Below are 17,059 nucleotides of genomic sequence, written 5' to 3' on the forward strand. Positions count from 1 at the left end.
TCAGAGGGCAATCCCAGGCCTGCATCCACTGGAGGGGCAGTAAGGGGGGCCGTAGAAAACCCCTGTGGCTGAGCTCTTTTAAGCATATATGCATTATGAAGCAATATAAACTCATACAACAATATCTACTACTTATCATTTCTATAGCGCTACAAGGCATACGCAGCGCTGTACACCATACACAAAAAAAAGACAGTACCTGCTCAAAGAGCTTACAATCTAGTTAAGACAGGCAGACAGACAGAACAATTAAGGGTAAGGGAATAAAGAGGTGAGGATAAAAGGACAGGGAAAGTGAGCAGTGGTTAGGAGTCAAAGCAGTGGTACAGAGGTGGGCTTTTAGTTTGGACTTGAAAACGGCCAAAGAGGGGGCTAGACGCACAGCTCTGGAAGTCTATTCCAGGCATGAGGTGCAGCAAGATAAAAGGAACAGAGTCTGGAAATAGCAGTAGAGGAGAAGGGGACAGATAAGAGAGATTTATCAAAAGAACGGAGTACCCAGGGGGGGGGGGCATAGGGATAGACAAGAGTGGAGAGGTACTGGGGAGCGGCAGAGTGAATGCACTTGTAGGTCAATAAGAGAAGTTTGAATTGAATGCGGAAATGGATAGGAAGCCAGTGAAGTGACTTAAGGAGAGGGCTAGTGTGAGCATAGCAACTTTGGTGGAAAATGAGTCGCGCAGCAGAGTTTTGGACTGATTGAAGAGGAGAGAGATGGCTAAGAGGGAGGCCGGTGAGAAGCAGGTTACAATAATCAAGATGAGAGGTGATAAGAGTGTGGATAAGGGTTCTGGTAGAGTGCTCAGAGATGAAGGGACGGATTTGCTGATGTTATAGAGAAAGAAACGACAAGTTTGGCAATCTGCTGAATGTGAGCAGAGAAGGAGAGAGAGGAGTCAAAGATGACCCCAAGGTACGAGCAGATGAGACAGGGAGAATAAGAGTGCCATCCACAGAAATAGAGAAAGGGGGAAGAGGAGAGGTAGGTTTAGGGGGAAAGATGAGAAGCTCGGTTTTGGCCATGTTAAGTTTCAGATGACGTTGAGTCATCCAGGCAGCAATATCAGATAGGCAGGCTGAAACACTGGTCTGGATGCTGGTTGAGATTTCGGGGTAGAGAGGTAGATTTGGGAGTCATCAGCATAGAGATGGTATTGAAAGCCGTGGAATGATATCAGAGAGCCAAGGGAAGAATGTAGATGGAGAACAGGAGAGGACCGAGAAACAGAATCCTGAGATACATCAACTGGTAGAGGGATAGAAGTGGAAAATGATCCACCACAGTGTACATTAAAGGTGCAAAGCGAAAGGTAGGAGGAGAACCAGGAAAGAAGAGCCCTGGAATCCAAATGAAGACAGCATATCAAGGAGTAGGCTGTGATCAACAGTGTCAAAAGCGGCGGATAGATCGAGAAGGATGAGGATAGAATAGAGACCTTTGATTTGGCCAGGAACAGGTCGTTGGAAACTTTTTAAAGTGCAGTTTCAGTTGAATGAAGAGGGCGAAAGCCAGATTGGAGTGGGTCAAGAACAGCTTGAGATGAGAGAAAGTCAAGACAGCGGCAGTGAACGGCGGGTTCAAGCAACTTGGTAAGGAAGGGAAGGAGGGAGATGGGTCGATAGTTGGAAGGACAGGTAGGGTCAGGAGCGGTGTGACCACAGCATGTTTGAAGGCATCAGGAACTGTCGCAGTGGAAAGAGAGAGACTGATTATATATGACAGATAAAAGGGGTGAGAGTAAGAGAGATGGTGTTAAGAAGGTGGGTAGGATTGGGACCAGAGGAACAGGTAGTTTGTTTTGAGGAGGAGAGAAGATGTGATGTTTCTTCATCAGTGACTTCAGGAAAGGAGGAAAAGGACGGAGGGGTTAAGGAAATAGGGGAGCGGACAAAGGAAGGGACAAGGGGAGGAGAGGTGGGGGTGGTTTGGTAGAGAATTTGCGGTTTATCTTCTGAACCTTGTGGAAGAACTCAGCTAGGGTCTGGGGAGATGGTGGGGGGTTGGGGGTGAAGGCACCTTGAGGAGAGAGTTTAGTGTGGCAAAGAGAAGTCGAGGGTTTGAGCAGAGAAAATTAGTCAGCTGGATGTAGTAGTCCTGTTTGGCAAGCAAGAGAGCAGATTGGAAGGAGGTCAACATGAACTTGAAAGTGTGCGAAGTCAGCAAGGGCACGAGATTTCAGCCAGAGGCGTTCAGCGGAACGGGTACAGGAACGTAGGTAGCGGATTTTTAGGGGTCAGCCAGGGCTGGGGTTTGGTACGTCTTATAGGACGGGCATGAGAGGTGGCAAGAGTGTCTAAGGCAGGAGGATAAAATAGTATTGTAGGAAGAGACGGCATCGTTGATAGATTTGGGTGGTGCAGTGGTAGAGAAGAGGTTTGAGACATTGGAGGATAGGGTAGTAGGGTCAATGGCCTGGAGAATCCTAGATAAATTGGTTAAGATTGGACGGGATTGGGCAGGGGGAAGTTTAAGTGTGAAGGTTATAAGATGATGGTCAGAGAGGGAAAGATCTGAGGTAAAGGAATGGATGGAGAGTAGTTATAAGAGAAGATAAGATCAAGTCAGTGACCATTTTGGTGGGTAGGGGGAGTGGAGGCATAGTTAAAGATTGAAGGAGGATGTTAAGGTGAGGAACTGGGAGACGTAAGAGTTGGAGGGATCATTAGCATGAATGTTAAAGTCGCCAAGGTAGAGGGAGGGGGAGGAAGGATCATGAAAGAAGGAAAGCCAAGCGTCAAAGTCACTGAGAAAGGGATGAAGAGATTTATCAGGGGGACGATAAATAACTATCAATAAATACAAATAAATATCGAGAACTTTTGCGTCTCTCTTCTTAATTCCTTTTTGCATATTTCTATAAATTGTTCTTTTACAGCAGCTAAACAACAGTCTTAATGTATTTTGAACTGTATTTTTAAGACAGTGGAAAGTGGGAAAATATATGCAAAGGTATGAAGACAGAGTGCACTTCAGGTAGTAGTACACAGAGATCTAGAACACTGCTCTAATTCAGTTAATAGTACCTAGGTGACAAACACCACCTACAGTATGTTTTAGGGTATTATTTTTAATACCAAATCACACAGAGTAAACCTCACCACCAATCCAGAGGATGTATCTGAAATGCCAGAACTTGAAAATTTTCTTTCAACCTAGGAAAGGGCCCAGAAACGTAGGAGTCAACCATCAAGACCTGTATCACCACTTTCCCCACCAAATTTTGAAGAGCAGGGTCAAAAGGCTGTTGCTTCGCCTTTGGGCCCAATTTAATAAGAATAAGACTGTTTCCCATATTCAGGCTCTATGGGCCACTGTATAATGCACCCCTTCTTTAAGCATGTCAGCAGCATTTAAAATGACCCTTCATAGCTGTGCCAAAGGTGATTTTTTTGTCTGGTTCACTTATTTGAATTTTAGCTCACACCTTTTCAGTATAGTTATATCAAGTACCCTTAAGTATTTACCTACCCTGGAGAGCTTATAACATTTTATTTATTTAGATTTGCTCACCACCTTTTCAGTAGTAGCTCAAGGTGAGTTACATTCAGGTACTCTGGATGTTTCTCTGTCCCAGGAGGGCTCACAATCTAAGTTTGTACCTGAGGCAATGGAGGATTAAGTGACTTGCCCAAGATCACCTATACCTGAGGCAATGCAAGGGTAAGTGACTTGCTCAGGTCACAAGGCATGTTAGCAAGGAATCTAGAGTTCAAATCTACTATCAGCAGTGGTGTAAATCTTCACAAGTCTCCCTATTTCATCCTCCTGTCATCCCACTCTTTCAAATCCCCACGCTTCTCACCCTCCCTCCTTCAGCTATTCCCCCATGTAATAAAATATATTACTTAACAACGTTTGCTCAAAAGGGAGTGGAACCTGTGAATGGTGGAATTTGCCTCAATCAATAGGAATTGGAGCAGAGAATCAAGATCTGTCTGCGTTGCTGGAAGACTCTGTCAGAAGTATCTACTCGAGGGACGCTTATTGCTTCGTTTGTATTTGAGCAGGATTTGAACTCAGTGATGAGATTATACTTCAAGTTCACTGCATTACCTTTTTGTGGTCAAAGAATATGGATTTTCCTAAACGTGACTAAGGCTATGCAAGATAGAAGGAAACAATTTCTGGCATTAAGAGAGGAAACAAGGAAACTAGGTGCAATCCTTTCTGTTAGCATATCCTTGCGAGTGTTTGATACGTTCCTGGGCAATAAATATGTTTTCTATGAACCGAATCAACTGCGCACCTTTATAGATATTGAAGAAACTATTCAGTGGACCGATGGGGACTACTGATTTAAATGAATAATTAATTAGTGGTGATATTCAGGGTTAAGCCATTTTCTTTTGTAACAAACATTTTTCAATAGATAATTGATCTCCTTGTCTTATGCCATTCCCCCTCAATTTGTGGTCTAAGAAAGCCTGATTGTAATAACTTTCTTTACATTACTTTCTCTGTATTTCATGGCAAGTCTATTTTATTACTTGTAAAATTTAAATTGCTATAAATAAAAAAAATAAAAAAAAACAGAAGAAAAACCAAAACCCAATCTGTGTACAATAGAATCTTAATATAGCTATACTTGATTATTGCTGAAATAAGTACAAATAAATACATGGAGAAAACACCTCAGATTAAAGATATCAGTAGTCAATACTGACATGGTGGTGTTCACGTCTTAAAAATCAATTTCCTCTCTGCCATTTTGGCTTATCCATATATGGAGTGGAGGAGTAGCCTAGTGGCTAGAGCACCAGTCTTACAATTCAGAGGTGGCCAGTTCAAATCCCACTGCTGTTCCTTGTGATCTTGGGCAAGTCACTTAACCCTCCATTGCCTCAGGTACAAACTAAGATTGTGAGCCCTCTTGGGACAGAGAAATACCCAGTGTACCTGACTGTAACTCACCTTGAGCTACTACTGAAAAAGGTGTTAGCAAAATGGAAATAAAATAAATTTAAAAAAAATGACAAGAGTTGATATGTCTTATTTCACTTGTTATTAAATACTTCCCTTCCTGAAAGTATTTTCCAGCTACAAGATATGCATTGGAATGGCCGTATCTTGTTGAAGCTTTCTCTTTTGGTTACTGAACTAACTCACTCTTGCCTTACCCACCATGGGAAAATTGAAAAGCGTATGTTACATTCATTTGAAGACTAGAATGTACTCTATTTCTTTCAGTGCAGGTTCTGTAAGAATCCCCATGCTTAATACCCTCTGATGTAGAATGGGTAAGAAGTAGTTATGTTCCTGGTGCTACTAGATGCCTCCTCAACCTTAATAACATAGCTCATGAGACCCAGATATCTTGGTTTATGCTGGTTTAGGTCTTTGACTATAATGTGGCACTCAATAGTGCTTAGGAACTTCTCAGGATTCAAAAAGGCTGAATATAAAAGGAGATAAAAATGGACCTCTGAGGTGTCACCTTCTAGTTATCATGGCAGTGATGGTGCAGCAAGAAAAACCAACACACCAAACTGAAACAGTTCAAAAGATCAATGAGGGCAGATCTGGCCGGTAGCTGACCATCTTATAGGCAAACCTACCTAAATAGCTGTGTTGACTCAGTATCCTAAAAGTGTGAGAGAAACATGTCCTGATCTGCTCCGTATTCTCCCATGTGCACCCCAGACAAAAGAAAGTCAACTGTGGAGCTTGCCGCACAAGTGCTCTGCATAGCTCAGCCAGTCCTGCCTCCCTCTGATGCACACTTGGGGGCAGGACTGGCCAAAAGCCATGCAGAGCATCTGCACGGCCTGGCTCCATGACCGGTTTTCTTGTCTTGGCCACCCACAGGAGAATACAGAGTGGATAGGGACACTGACAGGTAATTTATTTATTTTTATTTGTGGCATTTATACCCCGCTCTTTCCCGCTCGATAGCAGGTTCAGTGCGAATGCCACAGTTTGTGGCTGTTGCTGTTTTACGCAAGTTTCACACAGGAGACTCTGGAGCCAAAAGTGGGGAGGGAGGAGACGCTTTATCATGTGGGAGAGAGGCACTGGGCCCCCTACAGCTCTCGGCACTGTCCAGTTGCCTGAACGGTCAGTTCACCCCTGTTACTTTTACCACAGCTGCTGAAACTGGTGGAACTCCCAAGGTTAGCATGCAGTCTCAATCTTGCAAGACTTGAGACTGCAAGAGTAACACATGAGTTCCTGCATCACGTGGCTCAAACCTGAGCCAAGCACTGTGGTGCATAATGAAGAGGACCACTTGTTGCAGTGGCAAATACAACAAAAAAAGACATGGGAGCATCAAATTCCAAGCACCTGAGATTTTCCAAACTGTATATTGAAGAACTACAGAACAATTGATAGCAGCATCTTCTGTTCAGAATTAGAATATCATGACTGAATAGCATTGATCACTATGCTGAAGATTGATTTGACCTTTTTTGTGGCATACAAAAAGGTAACTTGGAAGCATATAGAACACTATACCCTAAATGAAGAGATATTTGGCCACAGAGGGCAGGCTACAAAAGCTGTATGGTTACTTTAGGTTGCTACAGAATGAAATTTTTATCACTATATTTCATACATGACTAGAAATAAAGGGTCCCCAGACTACAGCCCCTGCGTCTGATTTAGCCTAGTCTGTGGTCTATTCTGCTCTACTTGTCCTACTCATGGCTGAATCTGACCTACTGAGAATTGTTTTTTTAATGCACAGCTGTGGAAAAAGCAGCAAGGGACCCCAAGCTCCAATAGCCAAAGACAATGATAGTATACTACGCAACAGACTCAAACTCTAATCAGGAAATCCCTCCCCTTCCTTCCCTCCTCCCTGGCTGAGCAAACTCCAATTAAGAAAAGCTCCATCGGCCCTTTTCAGTGATTTGAAGTGTCATATGTGGCCTCTCATAAAAGGTTGCAGAACTCCTGCTACAGATTACAGTCTATAATACAACTGGATTAATACATAAGAGTGAGTCCTAGAATAATTGCAGTTTGGCAGATTTCCCTCTTTACACTGAGTCACTGTATTGCCTAGAGTAGAAGGCATTTGAGGTAAGGGCCTCTTTTCCCTTTATTTATGCTCCTTTTGTAACAACATAATTTGTATGTTTTGTTTTATACATTCCCTTTTTGAAACAGAACTGAAAATACTGAAGGCTGAACCTGATCTCCAGCGAAGTGTCTTGTCTAATACACTTGTTAAATTATTACGGATTTCTTCTAGCTTATTTTTTCTTAAAAAAAACAAAACAATAATTTTTGATAAACTTACTAAATATGGTTGAAAAAGCCTTGTACATCTTCCAAATTTTGTCTTGAAATGCCTGCTTATTGATATCACGTTTACATTTGACATATTAGAATGAGACAAGGTGACTGCTCTTCCCCTACCACCACCATTACCAAGGAATCACACAATACAATCTGACTTGAATGTCCTACTTACCCTAATTACTGAAGTACTGGTCCAACTTCAGTAAGGCATAAACACTGATAAAAGAGCACAGCACTTTTTTACAAGGTGCAGTACAGAATATTGTGATATCAGTGTATTTATGTAACGAACAACTGGATTCTGTCTGTAGAATATGACCAAGCTTCAGTGTGAATAACTTTAGCAAAACGTATATAATCACAAAACATAATCTTAATCCATACTGCAGGGGAACTATTTTAAGCAGCTCCTTTTATTGGTCAAATAGTTTTCAAGACTTCTTTCACATGCCACTTCCAGAACTAATATTTGAAATGGTGCTAACTTTTCCCAGGAAAAATATCAGTTAATATCCTATCAAACAGTTCAAACTCTAAAAATGTAATACAACAATAACTAGCATGACAAGCAACCCACACATAGGGTATCAAAGGTTCAAGCCAAGTCCATTCTGTGTATTTTTATCAAATTCTTGACAATATTTTAGTGCTGTTTTCATAAATTAGAGAACTATTTTTCTCTACGTCATAGTAGTTTCCATGATAGTCATCAATAATCAATGTATTTTTCTTTTTGTATTTCCTATTAAGTGCCTGAAGTTTTCTGAACATTTTTTAAAACTATATAAAATGTGAACTCTAATTGAAAAATTATAAGACAATAGAAAGAAGACTGTGTAGAAGAATATTATTACCACCAAACTTGTCACTGAAACAACTGTGACTTAGACCAGGAGCATCCCAGTATCATGGCCAAACAGGGAAGGCAATGAATGGGGTGCAATTTTGGCACCCCTACCTCCTTTGCATCCTGTGCAACTGCACTGCCCAAACAGCTCACTACAGTCCTGGCTTAGACTGTTGTTCAGATTCATGATCTCATTTTTTAAATAAAAAAAAGTGTGATCTTCTGCATTTGGGCTCAGTAGCATATTTATTACGTATACTGTTAATCCATCATATATTTTTTTACATTTTTTCATCTTATCTTTTGAATGAAAATTTCCAATTCAATCAGAACCAGGTTGGGACCTCTTTAGGACAAATTAGAGCTGTACCAAATAGCACATTTTATTATTTAGCTGAATACGAATAATGAAAAATATCATTTGGCCAAATACTGAATATGAATAGTGGGCATTAAGCTTTAACATAACAAATAAAAGAAGGAATGTGAAATCAGAGATCAAGAGTTTATTTTGGTAAGCACAGTAGAGACCCAGACTATTTGTATTCAAATTTAAATCACAATTCGGATGACTACAAATAATGTATTCATAACTGAATCAAAAATGGATATGAATATTCGGTACAGCCCTAGGGACAATCATTGTAGGATGGCACTCAATCAGGTGTAGTGTATGTTTCTTAAATCTGTTCATTACTCAGCAAAGGCTAAGATTTCCCGTATCATGAAGAGAAGTGAATGTTGTCTCCATACATTTTCTACAGCAGTCATATGAAGCAAAGCCCTGGGTCAGGAATCAAACTCAGATCCCTTTGCATGATTACATAAACAGCTATTGCTGAGCCACCAAGCCAGCCCTATTCATTTAATTTTAAAATTCAAATATTAGTTCCAATTTAGGAAATGATGGGGCATAGATATGAATAAGTTTATCCTGCAATATTAAAAATTAAGGACCCTTTTACTAAGCCACGCTGCTGTAGGTGCGCAAACTTTTTACCACATGATAATTTTTTAGTACGCACTAACAACAGAGACACCCATAGGAATATAATGGGGTGTGTCTATTTTTAGTGCACACTAAAAAGTTTGCACGGCTTAGTAAGCAGGACCCTAAGTGAAAGGCATACCTCTGATGCCCTGCTAGGACTATCAAGCCTCAGACCAAGTATCACTACTGTATTACATGCACCAGTGTTCAGGTGAATTTTCAGAACTCACCACAAGCAGAAATATTAATCCTAAAGGAAGCAAGTATTTATTTTTCACTGCTAATAGCCATTTGGGGGAAAAAAAACAAGGAAAAATAGCCTCCAGTTATCTAGAGAAAAGAAAGCTGTAGGACAGTATATCTCAAGAGCAAACGACACTAAGTGAATCGTGAAACCAATCCTTCATGAGTGAGCAGTAAGATTAGAAATAGAAGCCATTTCCTACATTCACCATAATACACATTGTTCTTATCCCACATAACTCTCAGTAGCACCTGCTGCTGTAGATAGTTCATTAGGAAGCAAATACTATCAGATTGTAAGTAGTAAAGAGCTATGAACATTAGTACATGAGCCTACAGCTACCTAGAAAAAGACAGTTTCCTCAAATATGGCTGTTCCAGTCAAGATTCTTTTTAATCCCACCGTGCCATGAGTCTTTCATCTCCTATTTTATATTTTCCCCCTAATCCCCATATAAGCCAGGGGACATGCATCAGGGATCCTTTCAGAATCCTATAATTATGGGCCCTGACAGATAATGTCCCCTGTCCCCAAGGAAAGGGATGCTCTGAACACTGCCTCCACAAAACCCTCAGTCAACTCAGGGTATGCAAAGCCCAAATGACCACTGGCTAGCCGCTACCTCAACACAGATTGAACTAAAAAATGAAAAATAATCAAAGCTGTAACTAAGCACTTCAGCACCAAGGAGAAGGAAACATTTGCAACCTCATTCACCTCACTATGATCCCCTGTTTGTCTCCTTCCATCACTCTTCTCATTACCCCTTTATATGTAGCCCTAATAATGGCCCCAATAAACTTTAATCATGTTGGACTAACAAGTAACCTACTGAGAAAAAAATACTTAGAAGTACTTTATTCTATTAAAAATGCTATGCATTTTATTAGAAAATTTTACTTAATTATCTCTTCCTTCCCCCACCCCCTGCCCCTAAAATTTTATTTCTCTTGTCCCTCTTAAAGAATATTTTACACCTCCTTGTTCAATGGAAACATCTATTTGATTATGCATGAATGTTACACATATGAGGGGTATTGCAATTAGGGTGTCTATTGGCTTTCTTAGAATGTAAGAACATAAGCGTCGCCATAATGGAACAGACTGAAGGTCCATCAAGCATTGTATCCTGTTTGTTCCAACAGTGGTCAATCCAGGTCACAAGTACCTGGCAAGATTCCAAAACAGTAAAAAAGATTTCATGCTGCTTATCCTAGAAATACTATCTACTAGCAATGGCACTCTTCTACTGTAACTTGGTATGTATACCTCACAAAAAAACTCAGTAGAACTCATACATGTATGCAAACTGCATAGTATTGCTTTAAGAGGGAAGTCTCATAGGTCGCTGGGGTTCAGTTGCAATTTCTTATATGCCCCTGTTTCGTGACTATTATAATCATCGACTTAAACCCTACCACCTTCCTTAGTTACTACTTTATCTATTTTATTATTTGTTTTTTATGTTTATTTTTTCTACGAATACCAGAGGTATGTCTATGCTTGATCCTGCATACCCAACGGGAGCTTCATAATCAAATAGTCTAACAATCTAACAAGGCTGTAATTAGACTTATGAAAAAAAGCTCACTTAGCTTTGTTTTGAAGTGCGGAACTATCCCTGACAGGTAGTAGTACACAGAGATCTAGAACACTGCTCTAATTCAGTTAATAGTACCTAGGTGACAAACAGGCTGTCTCGTTTTAAGTTTGAAGCTTAGAAGTTTCCGTGCGTCTATGAGCTACAGAGAACAGTAATACTGACGTTATGAATTTGTTTGATTCTAGGATTGGTGTGACAACAGCCCTCTTGAGAAAGCCGAGTTGTGCGAAACCTGTCAGGGAGAGTTCCTGCACTTCAAAACAAAGCTAAGTTGAGCTTTTTTTCATAAGTCTAATTATAGCCTTGTCAGATTGTTAGACTGTTTGATTACGAAGCTCCCGTTGGGTATGCAGGATCAAGCATAGACATACCTCTGGTATTCATAGAAAAAATAAACATAAAAAACAAATAATAAAATAAAGTAGTAACTAAGGAGGGTGGTAGGGTAAGTCGATGATTATAATAGTCACGAAACAGGGGCATATAAGAAATTGCAACTGAACCCCAGCGACATATGAGACTTCCCTACTTAAAGCAATACTATGCAGTTTGCATACATGTATGAGTTCTACTGAGTTTTGTGAGGTATCCTAGAAATAAGCACGCGGATTCTCTCCAAGTCCATCTTAATAATGGCTTATGGACTTTTCTTTTAAGAAACATTTTTAAACCCTAACTGCTTTTTACTACATCCTCTAACAGTGAATCCCAGAGGTAATTACACAGAGTGAAAAATATTTTTTCCAAATTATTTAAAATTAACTACTTAGTAGCTTCATTGCGTGCCCCCTAATATTTTTGGAAAGAGTAAACAAGCAATTCACTTATACCCATTCTACTCTACTCAGTATTTTATAGACCTCTATCAATATCTCTCCTCAGCCATCTTCAAGCTAAACAGCCCTAGCTGCTTTAGCCTTTCCTCATAAGGGAAGCCATCCCATTTCCTTTTATCATTTTCGTCGCCCTCCTCTGTACCTTTTCTAATTCCACTATATTTTTTTGACATGTGGTGACCAGAACTGCACACAGTATTCGACATGCAGTCGCACCCCATTGTGCAATACAAAGGCATTATAATATTCTCATTTGTAATTTTCCATTCCTAATAACTCTAACATTCTATTTGCTTTCTTAGATGCCGCTGCAATCGAGCAGATATCATCAAGGATGACATCTAGATCCTTTTCTTGGATGGTGATTCCTAATGTGGAACCTTGCATCACACAGCCTACATTAGGGATCAAAAGACTGAGCACATATAACCTCAAAACCAGCTCAAGCATACCTGCTGTACAATGATCTACTACCTCACTGTATCTATGTTCTACACATGCTCCTCAAGGCTCCTTCATTTTTTACCCCCAACATTACTAATGTGTCATTCCATTCTTACAACCTCTAGCTAGTTACCTCTTCTTATCCCCGTCATTCTTCTATACATTTTATTTGTTCTCATTGCTCCTCCATACCTTCTCTGTTCTTTTCCACCTAGTTACCCTTTCATATTCCTCCCCCTGTGTTTCTTCTAAACAGCCCACTTAAGCTCCCCCCTCCATCCTTCCTTTCTGGCATCTTCCATTCCTTTTTTCACTTTCCTTTCTTCCAAACCTGTTACCATCGTCTCCAGTCGCCCCTCTCTTTGCTCCCCCTGTCATCAACTTAATTAATCCTTCTTTGTATATCGACATGAAACCCTAATCCACTCTTTCTCTAACCCCATTTACTTCTTCACGCATCTGACGAGGTATCTCTCGTCCTCGAAAGCTCATGCTTCAATAAATCAGTTCATTTCTAAAGGTACCACCAAGCCTGTTTGTCGTTTTATTCCTTCAGGCCATACGGCTGCCCCTCTGAAGTTCTCGTCACCTGTAGTGGATGCTGAACTCATCAGGCGTGCTGCTGCATCATCTTTCACCCTTGTGATACATTTCCCCAGCTTTCCCAAATCGTTTCACTTTTCTCCATTTAATTAAGTCCCCCACTTTTTCCAATACCTGTTCTCTCTCCACCGCTCCATTTCTGACATTTCCCTGCAGACTTGCTGCTGCATCATCTTTCACCCTCATGATACACTTCAAATCGTCTCACTTTTCTCCGTTTAATTAAGTCCTCCACTTTTTCCAATACCTGTGCCCTCTCCACCGCTCCATTCTGACATCTCTCTACAGACTTCCCTTCCCCCTCCTTTCTCCTGGAATTTGACTCTTACCGGAGATACTGCGCACAGAGCAGGCTCATCCTCCTCTTACTCCCCAGCTCCGGTCGCTCGTTCTCAGTCTCACCCTACGCTCGCAGCGGCCCGGACGTGCTGGCCGCCGCCGCCATCTTCTCGTCTGTCTGGCCGGCGGTTCGAGGCGGCAGGCCCGGCGGAGGAAGGCGCAGGGTCCCGGTGGAGACGTGCGGTGTCCGGCAGCTCTCTGTGCTTCCCCGGCAGTCGGGATTTCCCAGCGCAGTACAGCCCCTACCCCAACCGCGTGAGGTCCGGGCCGGAAGAAAGCGAGGGAAAGGCGGAGGATGACCTCGCACCTCCTCCTCCGCCGCGCTCCGTGACAACCAGCTCGGTAACTAACCAAGGGAGCCACACTCAATCCTCTCCGCCTCCCACACCGGAAATTGATGCCTCCACTTCCGGCAGGTGCGGAATCTATCCCCCTCCGGTCACTCTCTGAAAGAGGTCTGGCGTCAGAAACAGGCGCTGAGCTTTTCACGCATGCGTATGTTCCATGCTGTATGCCTTCTTCTCACCCATCTCGTTACAGGGGGAGGAGGGAAGGGAAAGGCGGACTGATATGATTGGAGACTTGTCTCCTATAGCAACAGGTGCTATCCCGTCACTATGGTAACGAGAGGCTGCGTTATTTCCATGTGTTCAATATATCTGCTAGTATTTTTCGTGTGTGGTAAGTTACAGTATGAATCCGTAACGGAGCGGGTAGAGTGGGATGTCTATTGCCGAGTTCAATGGTGCCTGTATTTTGTAGCTCTGATTGTTAAAAAGCGGCAGGACTGAATTTCAGCTGTAGATAGACCGTTGTAAGACAGACTTGTCCAAAGTAGAGCTGTTTTGTTTGAACCTTCTTAAAAATAAAATGTCATAGCTGTAAGCACATAAACATCACTGTATGGGAAAGACCAAAGGTCCATCAAGCCCAGCGTCCTGCTTACAACAGTGGCCAGTCCAGGGCACAAGTACCTAATGGTCCCAGTAAAATAGATAAGAGTGGATTTTCCCAAGACCACCTTAGTATGGTTTATGGACTTTTCTTTTAGGAATTTGTCCAAACCTACTCTATGCAGTGGCATAGCTAGGAGTGAATGGGCCCTGGGCAGAAAAATTGAGGTAGGCCCCCTATAACACCATCACTTCCTAAGTGGTGGGGGCGGGGAGAGAGATGCACATTTCCCAAAGCTGGCATATTACAGTTAATACATCAAGAAGAAAATACTTTTTTCTACCTTTGTTGTTTGAGCAACGCTTTGGTCCTAGTGTCTCTCTTCTGCTTTTTTTCTCGCTCTAAGGGTATCTCTCTCTCTCTCTCTCGCTCTCATGTCCACCATCCACCTTTCCTGTGTGTCCTTATTCATACTGTCCAGCGTCTCCCCTCTGTGTCCCTGCCTCTATCCCTATCCCCTCACCCAGGGGCCGGTCTTAGCAATTGCGGGGCCCTGTGCAGACCAGTTCGCTGCCCCCCCCCCCCCCCCAGTCCCACACAGCCCCACCCCCACACAGCCCCGCCCTCGTTGACAAGATATGTTTTAAACATTTTCTTTTCTTTCAAATAAAGACAAATCAAGCAAAACGTATACAAACGTATAATTCAAACATGAAAAATGCTATACTAGTGTAAATATAGAAAAAAGAAGCCTTTACCTTGCCCCCCCCCCTTTCCCAGAGAGGGGGCATCTTGCAGAGGATAGGGAGATACAGAGGGCTCAGGGCAGCACAGAAACAGCACTGACACCTTTTAGTTAAAATGTTTAACGTGTTAACATGCTCCAGCACTGTTATAAAACTCAGACTCACTGTTCACGTGTCCTTTAGATTGTAAGCTCTTTGAGCAGGGACTGTCCTTCTATGTTAAATTGTACAGCGCTGCGTAACCCTGGTAGCGCTTTAGAAATGTTAAGTAGTAGTAGTAGTATAAAACTAAGAACTCAGGTGCCCATAGATGCAAGAGGTGTGTTTAAATTTTATGAGTTTGTAACTGTGGGGGGCAGTGTTGCCAGGTGGAAAATTTTTTTCCCACCCAATCCAGCACAAAACCCGCCCAAAACCCGCCCAAACTCAAACCCCGCCCCTGACACACCCCACCCCCGCGTCATCACCCCCGCCCCCGCCGTCATTACCCCCGCCCCCGCCGTCATTAACCCCGCCCCCGCCGTCCCGGCCCTGCCTCCCACGTCATCGGCCCCGCCTCCCACGTCACTAACCCCGCCCAAAAATGTCACTAACCCCGCCCCCCGCGGCCGAAAAAGCCGCACAAAAAAACCGCCCGGAAGCCCAAAAAACAGCCCAAAAAACCGCAACCCGCTGCGGGCAAAAATTTCCTGCGGCGGGTCGCGGAAAACCGCCCAATTGTGCGGTAAACCGCCACCTGGCAACACTGGTGGGGGGGGATGTGCAGTGAAGTCTGTTACAAGGCTCCTGATGGCTGTCTGAAGCCCCAGGGAAAGCTGGGAGGCCTGAGGGGCAGTGTGGAAGGTGGCCAATAGGAGGCCAGGATCTGGTAAAAGGCATGAATTTGGACCAATGAGGTGGCAGGAGGCAGGCCTGACCCATAGATTGGCACGAATTTCAAGCCAATCCAGGGGACAGGAGGGGTGGAACAGCAGAAAAAGAATAACAAGCCCAGAGTCAACCTGGGTAGGAGAAAGGCAAGCCCAGGCAAAGAGAGGAGGCTGCAAGCATGCTCTGAGAGGAGAAGATCTGATCCAGGCAGGAGTGTGCTGCAAGCAGGGAAAGAGACAGGCAAGCCTGGGCAAAGAGAGAACGTTGAAAGCATGCTCTGAGAGGAGAAGATCAGATCCAGGCAGGAGTGTGCTGCAAGCAGGGGCAGAGAAGGGCAAGCTCAGGCAAGAAGAGGCAATTGCAGGCTGGAGGAGAAGAAGATCAAGTCCAAGCAGGAGTGAGCTGCAGGCTGGAAGAGAAGGACCCTCTGACGAGTCCCAGATGAAGAGAGAGAACTGGTGAGTCCTGTAAGGGGCCGCGCACCAAAGCAGACAGGAACAGAGGAGGAGGAGAAGGGGGTCTAGAGCGAGCGGGGGCAGAAGAGGAGGCCGAGCGGCAGGGGAATAGGCGAGCTGGGGCCAAGAAGAGGAGCTGTAGCAGTAGCCACCGAGTCTATTCCTCAGGCAGGAGAGAAGCAGAGGAGGAAGAGGGACCACACTGGGGAGCTGAGAAGTGTTGGGAGCAGTGCAGAGCTGAATAGAGAGCAGCATGGCAAGGGGTCCTGAATCCCAGAGAAGTCCACCCAGTGCATCCCTCCGTGTGTGTGTGCTTGCCTGTCCAGAGAGGAGAAAGCTGGCCGTGTGGTTGCCTGTCCTGTAAAGAAGAGGCCTATCCAGAAAGGGAAGAAGCCCCACAAAGAAGAGAGAGAGACGCCCCCCCCCCCTGCACTGAGTGCCCAGACTCCAAAGGAACTGGTTTTTGAGTGTCTGCCAGCGTGAGTGTCTGCCTCAGGAGGATCCAGCACAGAAGCCTGCTGGTTCGAGTGTCCACACCTAAGCGAGCCTGCCCAGGGGAGAAGCTGCCCAGCCTAAACCTCAAGGCCTGTGAGTGCCTGCAGTTAAGGGCCTGCCTTTAGGACAGTGATGGCGAACCTATGGCACACGTGCCAGAGAGGGCAGGCAGGGCCTTCTCTGTTGGCACGTGCGCCCATCCACTTTCCCTCCATCCTTCGTTCCGGAACGGAGCTGCCTGTAATGGCAGCACTCGCAGCAGTGGCTGCTACAAAAAGAAAAAGAAACCAAAGCAAAAATGTTTTTAAAAGCAAGCGCGGCACCACAGGCAGCCATCACGCATTGGCTGTTCGGCTCTGCAGCCGAACAGCCAATAGTAGCTTATTCGTTAATAAAATAGGTCTAGACCAAAATGTCCAACTTACAGCCCTGGATGTTTTTGTTTT

At 43.6% G+C, this 17,059-nt stretch overlaps 1 protein-coding gene across 5 annotated transcripts in view; it reads right to left on the bottom strand.

The window, feature by feature from the left end:
• SMG7 (SMG7 nonsense mediated mRNA decay factor) overlaps nt 1-13,311 on the bottom strand; it is a 176,294-nt gene extending 162,983 nt beyond the window's left edge. For all 5 annotated transcript variants that reach the window (XM_030207405.1, XM_030207403.1, XM_030207401.1 and 2 more), the window contains exon 1: nt 13,144-13,311. In XM_030207405.1, the coding sequence (XP_030063265.1) occupies nt 13,144-13,172 (29 nt within the window). In that variant the 5' untranslated portion in view covers nt 13,173-13,311. The remainder of the gene's footprint in view (nt 1-13,143) is intronic.
• Nucleotides 13,312-17,059: the final 3,748 nt, after the last annotated feature.

The sequence above is a fragment of the Microcaecilia unicolor genome, chromosome 6, assembly GCF_901765095.1.
Source record: "Microcaecilia unicolor chromosome 6, aMicUni1.1, whole genome shotgun sequence".
Lineage (NCBI taxonomy): Eukaryota > Metazoa > Chordata > Amphibia > Gymnophiona > Siphonopidae > Microcaecilia > Microcaecilia unicolor.